Source organism: Raphanus sativus, unplaced genomic scaffold (genome assembly GCF_000801105.2).
Source record: "Raphanus sativus cultivar WK10039 unplaced genomic scaffold, ASM80110v3 Scaffold0088, whole genome shotgun sequence".
Lineage (NCBI taxonomy): Eukaryota > Viridiplantae > Streptophyta > Magnoliopsida > Brassicales > Brassicaceae > Raphanus > Raphanus sativus.
Window position 1 is genome coordinate 59,035 of NW_026615410.1, and position 10,532 is coordinate 69,566.

The 10,532-nt window shown below is 42.1% G+C and overlaps 3 protein-coding genes and 2 non-coding genes across 5 annotated transcripts; 3 read left to right on the forward strand and 2 right to left on the reverse strand.

Annotated features, from left to right (window-relative positions):
• The first annotated feature begins 432 nt into the window (after nucleotides 1–432).
• On the forward strand, nucleotides 433–509 carry LOC130501060 (small nucleolar RNA R66). Its single transcript, XR_008939476.1, has one exon. It is a non-coding gene; the product is annotated as a small nucleolar RNA R66 (small nucleolar RNA).
• Nucleotides 510–569: 60 nt separating this feature from the next.
• On the forward strand, nucleotides 570–663 carry LOC130501061 (small nucleolar RNA snoR118). Its single transcript, XR_008939477.1, has one exon. It is a non-coding gene; the product is annotated as a small nucleolar RNA snoR118 (small nucleolar RNA).
• Nucleotides 664–1,238: 575 nt separating this feature from the next.
• LOC108863463 (probable protein phosphatase 2C 42) lies at nucleotides 1,239–3,067 on the reverse strand. The gene is made up of 4 exons (XM_056995948.1): nucleotides 2,640–3,067; nucleotides 2,162–2,535; nucleotides 1,844–2,080; nucleotides 1,239–1,742 (listed from the first exon to the last, which is right to left on the reverse strand). Exons 1-4 carry the CDS (start codon nucleotides 2,953–2,955, stop codon nucleotides 1,530–1,532), a joined length of 1,140 nt encoding a protein of 379 aa, XP_056851928.1. The 5' UTR covers nucleotides 2,956–3,067; the 3' UTR covers nucleotides 1,239–1,529.
• A 1,517-nt stretch (nucleotides 3,068–4,584) lies between these two features.
• Nucleotides 4,585–6,259, forward strand: LOC130501057 (probable pectinesterase 67). The gene is made up of 5 exons (XM_056995947.1): nucleotides 4,585–4,884; nucleotides 5,042–5,204; nucleotides 5,284–5,490; nucleotides 5,575–5,822; nucleotides 5,897–6,259. Exons 1-5 carry the CDS (start codon nucleotides 4,634–4,636, stop codon nucleotides 6,060–6,062), a joined length of 1,035 nt encoding a protein of 344 aa, XP_056851927.1. The 5' UTR covers nucleotides 4,585–4,633; the 3' UTR covers nucleotides 6,063–6,259.
• A 71-nt stretch (nucleotides 6,260–6,330) lies between these two features.
• On the reverse strand, nucleotides 6,331–10,524 carry LOC130501056 (phytochrome B-like). Its single transcript, XM_056995946.1, is given in 5 exon segments — nucleotides 6,331–6,605; nucleotides 6,607–6,793; nucleotides 7,012–7,302; nucleotides 7,384–8,182; nucleotides 8,254–10,524. Coding segments are annotated over 5 exon segments (3,330 nt in total). The 5' UTR covers nucleotides 10,256–10,524; the 3' UTR covers nucleotides 6,331–6,554.
• Between the last annotated feature and the right edge of the window lie 8 nt (nucleotides 10,525–10,532).

Consider the following 10,532-nt stretch of genomic DNA (forward strand, 5'->3'; position numbering starts at 1 on the left):
GAGCTTTTCTAAGGCGGTATGGGCTTTCTTTGAGGCAGGGCTATAAATGAATAAAAAGGCCCATTATCTTACCAAGTTTACGTCCAAAATACCCTAATTCCGAACATCCCTGTGTATATATACGAAATACTTTCGGCGATGAACAATCAATCGTTTCGTTCTCTCCGTCGCTTGTGTATATTTTTTATCGTGTTAAAGTGTATTTGTTTCTGTTTACCTGAGATTTGATTCGCCACTCTGATTGATTTCCTCTGTAGATTCTTTCCGATATCTATATCGATTTTGACTCGAGGGGCGATAAAAGTTTTTATAGCAGGGGCGTTGAGTCGCTTTGCCTATGTGAATCAGAGCATAGCGAATAAGCTCTTGTTACATGTGTAATTCGTTTCTTCTTGCATGCATGTTTCAATTGGTATTTTTTTCTAAAGAGGATTCTATGATGGCATGAAATCTTTGAGACCTGATTTACTTACTGATGAAAAAGCTATAAGCATTATTACTCTGAGGATCCTTTTATATTTTAAATTTGTATTTTTGTTTTTTTGAATTAAATTGTGATCTGAATATAAAAAGATGATGAATTTGCACTGGGCTCTGAGAAGTTGATTGACATTCAACTTCTTTTTGATGGATAATGCTGCCTAGAAAGCTTTATTCTGATTTTCTTATTCTTTGTATATTTCAATCTGGTTTTCTTTTTCTATTGTATTCTCCTTGAAGATAAATTTCACATTGGAGTTTCACTTCATTTTGTAGCAAAATCCAACTCATAAAATGATCTCAAAATATGCTCGATATAAAGAATATTTGATTTAAACTAAATAAAACCGAGATTTCAATTTCTCACAAAGCCTTAGTTTAAGGTTCTGAATGGGTATAGCAGCAAGTAACATCCCTCACTTCAGTTTGGTACAAGACCGTGTTCAGAATCAAAAACAAGAACTACAAATGCCCTTGGCACTTGGAGAACGCAATGGTCCACAAGTTTGTTGGCACTTTACTCAGAGTTGGATTGTTCTATGTGCATCATCCAGGCTAATTGAAAAGTATTTGTAAAAAGGAATCCGAGCACCAGACTTGATCAACAGTGAGTTAATAATATATTTTGACATTGTTAAAAAGATAGCAGTTTCAAAAATTCTCATAAGAACTCTTAATCAGTTGAATGTTGATATAAGAACCGTTGCTAAAGAGCATTTTTCTCTGTTCAATCTCTTAACGTATCACCTCTAGTCAAATGGCATAAACATACATATAAATAAAACGGCATGTAGTGTTTTGACAAACAGCACAACTGATAATGACGAGCACAAAAATTAGTAACCAGAAGAGAACCATGCAGACTCGAAGAGAAACATCTTACTAAATACGATGTCGTTTTTCGTTTTTTTGTGTGTCTTTCAGTCTTTCAATGTTGCTCAGTTTTTGACTTTTTTCATTACCTTCTAGGCAAGAGTCATAAATCCACCAATTATGAAGACCAAAGAAACATTTTAATTTTCTTTTTTTTTGTAATTTTAAGTATGCTTTCAGTGTTCAAGAGCACTCCTGACAGAGAGCGATGAGTCTTGAGTTAAGTTGGTTTGGCCTCGGTCATGGTTCAAGAACACTACTATAACCGTGATGTCATCATGAAAATGGCGTCTCACTTTCTTGTCAATCTTCTTCAGATCCGAATATCTCATCTCTCTTTTCCTCGCTGCCTCCTGAAGTGCCGCTTTTATCAATCTCTTCGCGCTTCCCTGAAAACAAAGCGTGCAGCAAATCAACTTATTAAACATAGGATGCAATCAAGAAACCCTCCACAGTCACATCAAGTCAACAATTTTGTTCTAAAACTTACAGCGCGGGGATGGTTATGAACAATCTGAACCGCTCTTTCGTTGCTCAAATGTTCCCAAAGACCATCCGACGCAAAAATGAGAAACGAATCATTAGGGTGAAGCGGATGAGAGAGTATGGTGGGGGTTGGAGACATCAACGGTCTCTTCATCGGCTCTGCAATTCTGAACTTCTGATTGATAGGTTCCCTATTAAACTCCTGCCGTTTCATGTACATATCTCCTATAGATCTCGAAACCTATATATAAACCACACATGAAAATCATTATTAACAAGAAACTATGAAAGCTTAATTAATAACCATTAGGTAACTAACTACCTGGATGATACCCTTAACTCTCCAAACCCCATGCTTAAACACAACGATCTGCGGATCATCAGGATGCGAATCTTTAAGCTCCCAACGAATATTCTCGTTGTTAGCATTATGCTCACTCGACAGCTGAGCAGCAGAGACTCCACCACCACCGAACTTCCCTTTCTTTCCTAAAACAACCCGCGAATCTCCCAAACTCGCCACGAAAAGAGTACTCTGATAAATCACACCAACCAGACAGCAGGTCCCAACAGTTGCTAAATTAGGGATCGTACTCCAAACCTCAGAGACAACAGAAGCGAACCCTTCTTCAGTCGCACGAAACGCTTTTTGTATCGTCTCTCTAGTAACAACCCCTTGCGTCTCCGCTGATATCTCTGTGGCATCATCATATCATAACCAATTAAAAAGCAGTTAGGTTGTTGACCGTTGACCAAAATCACAAAACAAAAAAAAAGGATTAACAAGAAACGAACCTAACCTAGAAAGTGGTTGAAGAGATGATCGCAGACGTAACGAGCAGCTTCGGGACCACCGTGACCGTCGTAAACTCCGACGAAAGTCCCGAAGCTTCCAGACTCGATCTGGCACTGATCCTCGAGGACCTGGTTGGCTTGGATCACAGCCATGGAGAATTCTCCTCCTCCGCCGCTGTATCTACGGAGATCGCGGAACCAGAGGAGTCCGTCTTTGCCTTCGCTTCCAGAGGACTCTGAGTTGTTGTTGTTATCGGAGGAGGTGCGGCGCCCGAACGGCTTGAAGCAGAGGGAAAGCAGATTCATGAATGAACCTGACATTCAACATCTCTCGGGAACACACACTCCTCCTAAACCCCGTAGTAAGACTTTGGATTACTTACTACTCCGATAGAACGAGATTTTGATTTTTTTTAGATCGGGAGAGTGGGAGAGTGGTGTATATGTCTTAATGGGAGAGAAGATGCGTATGATAAGAGGTTAGGCGTAGTATAAGGAGTCTTAGGCGCACGTTAGCAGACGATCGTGTTCTGTCCGGTCGTGGAGGAGCAAAGCACTCTCTCCGCTTGTAATTTTTTTTTTGTCTGATGAAGAGAGCGATCTTCTTCCCTTAAATGGTGAATAAAGAAAATACAACTATTTAGTAAATTTTTATTAGTAACCCATTCATATGGTATTTGAAAATATAATATGTGTGTATGTTTTTATATATTGGAGACCGACCATGGGGCGGCTTGCATTCTTTTATATTTCTACATACTCATTCACTATTTCTCTATCTTTCAATTTTTTATACAAATAAGTTTTCAGATGTAATATGTTTGACATAGCTATAATTAAGAGAAGTCGTTTCTCTATTTCCTTCAACCGATACATTTCTGAATCTTTCCAAGTCTACTAGCTATTGGATGTTGGCTATGTCCAAGTAAAAACTTCCCCCCGTGGGAGCCTAGTTTTCCCTAACCATCAGTATGTGTGTTATATTCAAGATATTGGATGTTCGCTATGTCCAAGTCTACTAGCTGTGGAGTAGTGGAAGTCAAGCCAACGTATGCAACCTTAGCTTTTGAAAGATTCATACGCCTGTTAGATAAACACTGGCTAGTTCATGCCTCCATTCTTTGTTGACCCACATTGAAATTTTAAATCCTAACTTATGGAGAACAAGGCACGAACCATGCTTCGCATTTTATTATATGGAGAGAGACCGCTTAATTCTATTAAAAATTATCATTTCTTGGCTTTTCGTATGTTCTAAAGAAACTATAAAATATCCGGTAGAAGTCTTTCTTTCTAATTCATTTATAGAGATAAAAAAGTCTTGCTAAGAAAAAGAAAATTCAGTTTGACGGATACACTATTTGTTTTTTAATTGGTGAACTTGGCCGTTTTTCAGTTTGGCATGGCCATTGAGCGAAGTACTTGTAGATACTTTTGTTAGATTAGCACTTAACACCTAGTTGACAACCTGTATAGCTAAAACAATACTGGTGTAGAGCATTGCATGCATGTCTACTACACATCTTCATAAGTCATAATATCAATTTATGACGATGAATCAATGATATTGTTATGTGAAAGGAGGATGTATCCTAGATTATAAACGATATGATAATATAATGGGAAGAACATAGTAAACAATATATGAATACAAGAAAACAAAAAAAAAACGAAATTAGTCAAAAGTAATACGTATGTAGTGTTTAAGATATATTTTTGTGGACAATTAAAGATTTATACCACGATGATTTCTTTGTTACCAAAGATAGAAATATCACTCAAAGTAGTTTTCACCCATTAATCAATAATAAATGTTGTCTAAAAATAACCGTTGCCTAAAAAAACCTGTTTAAACCCTTACCTCCCAAAACAAAACAAACACAACGGAACACCCTAAATTTAAAAACCTGTTTTCTTAAATCTAACCTCTTTTTCACCATATAAGATCTTTCTCACATCCCCATTCCAAAAAGAAAACTAAAAACCCCAAAAGATAAAGATGGATCATCGAGCAGGAATGGTCCTTTTCCTAGCCCTTGTTGTAATGTCCGTATGGGGTTCGGACGCATCGGCACTGGAAAGTATGAAGTTTGACGCGCCGCTTCTAACTGAAAAAATTGCAACAAATAGATCTATAATCGTCGATATTGAAGGGAAGGGAGACTACACTTCGGTTCAAAAAGCCATTGATGCTGTCCCTGTTGGTAACTCTAATTGGATTATCGTCCATGTCCGTAAAGGAATCTACAAGTACGTTTACTTAGGTTTAACCTTTTACATTACTTCATACGCGCAATCATGCTACATAACATACATATATAACCAAGTTATAGTTATTATATGCATTACTGTTGTCACATACATTTATTTTGAATTTTGATGTTTTTTTATCTTTTATGAAAAATAGGGAGAGAGTGCACATTCCAGAGAACAAGCCTTTCATATTCATGAGAGGTAACGGAAGAGGAAAGACAGTCATCGAATCATCGCAAAGTTCGATAGACAATGTTGCTTCAGCCACTTTCAAAGTCGAAGCTAATCACTTCGTTGCTTTTGGTATCAGCATCAGGGTATGTATTAACACAAAGGTAGATTTTGATTACGTACGTAACATTTGTGTCTTAATGAACTTGTGTGATGAATATACAGAATGATGCACCGGTCGGACAGGCGTTCACGTCTGACAACCAATCGGTGGCAGCGTTTGTGGCGGCTGATAAAGTTGCGTTTTACCATTGTGCGTTCTACAGCTTGCACAACACTTTGTTTGATAACAAAGGTAGACATTACTACCACGAGAGTTACATCCAAGGCTCCATCGACTTCATCTTCGGTCGTGCAACTTCCATTTTCAACGTACGTTTTTTAACATTCTCTAGAACATAACATATAGACCGGCAATAATATACCACATTTTGAAAATTTCTAAAATTGTTACAGAATTGTGAGATATTTGTGATATCGGACAAGAGGGTGAAACCATATGGGTCAATCACAGCACACCACAGGGAACACCCAGAGGAAAAGACGGGTTATGTGTTCATAAGAGGCAAAGTGTACGGAATCGATGAGGTTTACCTAGGCAGAGCCAAAGGACCTTATTCTCGGGTCATCTTTGCCAAGACTTACTTTTCCAAGACCGTTGTCCCTAGCGGTTGGACCAACTGGAGCTACGACGGCTCAACCAAGTTAGTCTCCATTATTTTTTTATACTAGATTATTGTTCATGTTTTATACTAATATTCTTGAGACATTTGAGCAGGGATTTATACCATGCGGAGTATAAGTGTCATGGACCAGGTGCTGAGAGACAAGGTAGATCAGATTGGGCCAAAGAACTTACCAAACAAGAAGTTGAGTCTTTCTTGTCCATTGATTTCATTGATGGAACTTCTTGGCTCCCTGTTTGGCTTCAGCAAAAGTCTTAGAGCTCCTTAATCTGTGCGTGTCTCCCGTTTGGCTTGGAAAAAGAAAACATATGAAGAAAGAAGGACCCATTCTTTTCTTCACTATACAAAATAGTTTTCTCTCTCTTTTTGTTCTACTCTAAAATGATTGTAGACTGATTGGAAAATTCTTATGTCGTTTGCACACATTATATAAGATAATTTCCATTTTTATAATATATGTAACCTGAACTATGATCATATCTTCTTTCTTTTCATTCGTTTGCCTCTCTCTCGAGTTATCAAAATATACACAGTGCAAACAAAATAGAAACCAAAGTGTTACAGACTCTATAAGTACATGTTACGTTTTCTATTCCGGTGAGTCAAACGCAAACCAATCTCCTCTTCTCTACTTATCTCACCGGAAACAAAAAAAAAAAAACTCTCTATCCTCCTCCAGTGTCGTTAAGACTCACAAACACATACACATACAACACAAACTCTTCTCCTAACTTATATAAGTGTGAGTGCCTATGACATCAACAACATCATGTCGCCGCTAGCTGTTGATAAAGGAGGAACATGGGAGTTCGAGAATGATGAGGAAATAGGAGCGTTCTGACTCTCTTATGTATTGAACCTCACCGTTCATGAGCTTTAGAATCTTTCTACACACGCTTAGACTTAACCCTTCAGGACTCGTCCACCTGCTGCTGTGGAACATGTCACTGACCAACTCTGGAGGTAGGCCTTCACCTGGACACGCCATTCTGAAACCGCAAAATTTAGAGAAACCAAATTCATGAAACCCAAAGTTTAGTTTTGCTAACTTGAAAACATTTAAAACAGAGTCTCTCTGCTGGTTATGGTTCTGTAAAAGTTCCCGATCCGGTTTAATCAAACCAGAACTACCACCTAAACAAACAATAACCAAAAACCGGGATATGAGGAGACAAAGAAGAACAGTGAGAACAATGAAACTGTGTACCTAAATTCTGTGCGGATAGAGGAGGAACCATCAACCATTTGCTTTGAAACTTGGCTTAGATGGATCTCTACCCACTCTTGTGACGGTGCATACCGGATGATACTCAGCAGAAACTCAGCTAATAGCTGTTGAGTCCTTGTCTGGTCTCCATAAACAGCTATTGATTTGATCTCTTCAGGAATCTCACGGATCAGCTGAACACTTCTCTCCCTTAATAAGAACATCGCTTGGCTTACAACTGCGTTGATGACACTTCCGAGATAAAACTCCTCTCTAAGCAGCTCAAACGAACTGATTAAATGAGAAAACAATATTTAGAATCTTATCAAAAAACCATTTTATAGAGAGTTCCAACCAAACGCCTAAACTAACCCGTTTTCAAGTCTTTCAAGATCCATGTCAGTGACAATCCTCGAGATCTGCTTCTCGCAAGAAACACTCGTTTCAAGAAACTGTTTCTGATTCTCATTCAACTCCGTACCTTCCAGCAACGAGTTTGAGAAACGCAAACCGCTCAAAGGACTCTTTATCACCTGACAAACGTAAGCTAGCTCTTTCTCCTTTGTGAAACACTCTGTCTCCTGCCTTCTTTCGACTGTTAAAGCCTCAAGACTCGGAATCTGCAAGAAACAGAAAGCTCCAACGACCTTCCCCTCGAGGCTAACCCTCTTGTTAGCAGTCAACAGAGCTTGAACAAACTTCCCGTTCCGATCAAAGAACGGCAAAGGGAACTTCTCAGTCTCTTGACCACCGACCGCATTATGCAACACAATCATGAACTTGGTCAACGCATCAAGACCTCTGAGCCTGCAACAGCTCCCAAACACTTCACCAACAAGCAGTTTCCCGATCACTTCGCCGCGAGACCAACCGGTGAGCCTTTCCATCGCAGTGTTCCACTCCAGGCAGCAAGTGTTCTCGTCTGCCGCAAAGATCGGCGGAATCAAAGGGTTGGGACTGTGGACGATGGCTCTGTAGTCTCCTTGTAAGGTGATGAAATTGTCCATAACGATCTTCTCACCGGTAACGTCCTGTCCAACGAAACACACCCCGACAATGTTGTTCAAGTAGTCCTTTCTCGTACACGCATTCCCAACCACGAAAACCGCTTTCCCTTGTAAGTCAGGGCTGAAAGTCTTCAGCTTCACCTCCACGTTCTTGTCCTCCTCCCCTGCAAAAATGCCAATCAAAATTAATGTGTATACTAATGCAAACATAGTTATAGAACCTGAATAAATATACCTCTCAACGCACGAGAAATGAGCTTATCAACAGTTTCTTCATTCTCTTTGTATATTAGATCAGAGACCAAAGACTTCCCCATAGCCTCTTCAACAGAGAGACCAGTCAACTCCGCAATCTTAGCGTTCCATCCATTCACACGTCCTCCACAGTCTACAGCGAATATAGGCGCAGCTGCTGTCTCAATGAGTCTAACCATCTCTCTCGCAACCGCACCTACTCCTCCACAACTCTGAACCGCACCATCTGCCTCAGCTTCTTTAAAAGAGTCTCTCAGAATCAGCTGGAGAGAATGAATCGCGTCCATCTCCGCAGTCTCCCACGGCTGACTCCTGCTCTTAACAACTTCGAGAAACGCGATGAAAGACGAGCGAGGATGCATCCTATGCCCATCGTCTCTATCCTCAGGACGATGCCTAGCGCCACCCCATTTGACTTCTTTAGCCGCGTGGGAACGGAACCAGAAGAGATAATCTCTCTTCGTGATGCACGCGACCGCCATACCGCACACCTCATCGCCTAGTCCAGCCGCACCCGGATACCCGGCGTCGCGTAAACTATCAGTGCTCAAGCCGGTCGACCCGGCGTGGCTCGCAAGCAACCACTCAACAACGTCTTTTATCTGAGCCTCGCTCGGAGCAACGCCCAAAGGATAGTACTTCCCGCGGTGGAGAAACGCGGCGCCGTCGCATCTCACCAGGTCCATGATGCTAGGACTCTGCGTGACGATCCCTGCGGGAGAGTCACGCAGAAGCATGTCGGATAACAGCGTCTGCGTCCTCAACACGCGCTTCTCCGACATCTGAAGAGCTAACTGCAGCTCCATGTTGAGCTGCAAACCAAACGCCTGCATCAGAAACTCGCAGGCGTACCTCAGAGGGAACGGTATGCAGCGAGAGGAGGTGTGGTGGCAAACGACTAAACCCCAAAGCCGCCTCGTAAAGCTTCTCCCACTCTCATCTTCTTCGTTACCGTTTATTATAACCGCCATCACTAAAGAGGCATTAGACCCCATGTTAGCCATGTACTGAGAGTGGCAACCGTGAGGAGCTCTAAGAGTAGAGCCAACCAAACACACAGACTGAGTCAGCTTTTCGTCTTGGACCACGAGAACCGGTTTAGCGTGACAATCGACGATCATCCGGACGCGGTTCTGTTTAAACAAGAACCGCGACGCTTGCGGGATATCAGTGGCGGGATAATGTAAGCCGACGTAAGGCTCTAGATCCTCTCTCCGACTCTCTGCAACAACTTCTCCGTGCTCGTCTTCGTGAAACTTGTAGACCATCACACGGTCGTATCCGGTCAGGTCCCTGACGCTTTCCACGACGGTGTCGCAGAGAAGCTTGATGTCTTCTTCTCCACCGGTGGAGAGAGACTGTAACCGAGAGATGGCGCGAACAGCGAGCTTCTGCGACTGCACGGCTCCGGATATAGAGAGAGCCGGATCTTCGGTTCTGGATGGTTCTAAATCGATGACGACTCCGACGTCGATCCTGTGTAGGATCGCGTAGAAGGGCTTGCCGGTGTTCTTGGAGTGGATCCAGACCGGGTTGAGGAGCGTGATCTCTGGAGCCAAGAAGGCGCGTTCGAGGAGGAGAGAGCTGGAGTGGGTGAAGAGAGAGCGGAGGTCTGCTCCCATGGCGAGGATGGGAACTGAGTGGGGAGTGAGGAGGAGGCCTAGCATCTCCCGCGCGTTCTCGCTATAGGCGATGATGGCGAAGGTGGGCTCTTCGACGGCGATCATGCAACCGAAAGGCTGTATGTAGCCGCCGCGCTGGATCGTCGAGAGATAGTCGGTGATCTGGTGCTCGGCAAGAACGGAGGAGGAGGAGGAGTCGTACGTTGTCGTTTTGAGGGAGTTTGAGTAGTCGAAGGATTTGCCTGATTGTTCGAAGACGGCGTGGAGTCTCGCGTCGACTGTGTACTGTTGTTGTATGGCTTTGCTCATTGACTCCGTGTGGTGACGGCCACGGCCGGCGCCGCTGACACCTGAAACCATGCTGGGTAGTTTGTTGTTAGTGATGGAGGATGGACTCAGCGTCAAATGATGAGTATATGAAAGCTGGAGGTCCCCATGGACATAAAGGAGTTAACTTTTCATCTGGGGCGGTTCTAGATTTTGGTGATTACGTCAGATTCTATTAAAAAAGAGAGAAACTTTTGGGGGGATTATTCTCGAAATTCTGCAGATAATTGAAACCGAGGAAATCATTTAAAATCTTTCTGAGAAAATAAAGATTTTCCCGAGAAAAAAAAAAGAAGTGAGATTTCGAGGG

Excerpts from the sequence above, each read along its gene's own strand:
- LOC108863463 (XM_056995948.1), bottom strand. The coding sequence starts at position 2,955 with ATGTCAGGTTCATTCATGAATCTGCTTTCCCTCTGCTTCAAGCCGTTC. Across the intron at positions 2,081-2,161 it reads GAGTTAAGGGTATCATCCAG|GTTTCGAGATCTATAGGAGA; the intron begins GTAGTTAGTTAC and ends GTTTATATATAG. Across the intron at positions 1,743-1,843 it reads TTCATAACCATCCCCGCGCT|GGAAGCGCGAAGAGATTGAT; the intron begins GTAAGTTTTAGA and ends CTTTGTTTTCAG.
- LOC130501057 (XM_056995947.1), top strand. The coding sequence starts at position 4,634 with ATGGATCATCGAGCAGGAATGGTCCTTTTCCTAGCCCTTGTTGTAATG. Across the intron at positions 4,885-5,041 it reads GTCCGTAAAGGAATCTACAA|GGAGAGAGTGCACATTCCAG; the intron begins GTACGTTTACTT and ends TATGAAAAATAG. Across the intron at positions 5,823-5,896 it reads AGCTACGACGGCTCAACCAA|GGATTTATACCATGCGGAGT; the intron begins GTTAGTCTCCAT and ends ACATTTGAGCAG.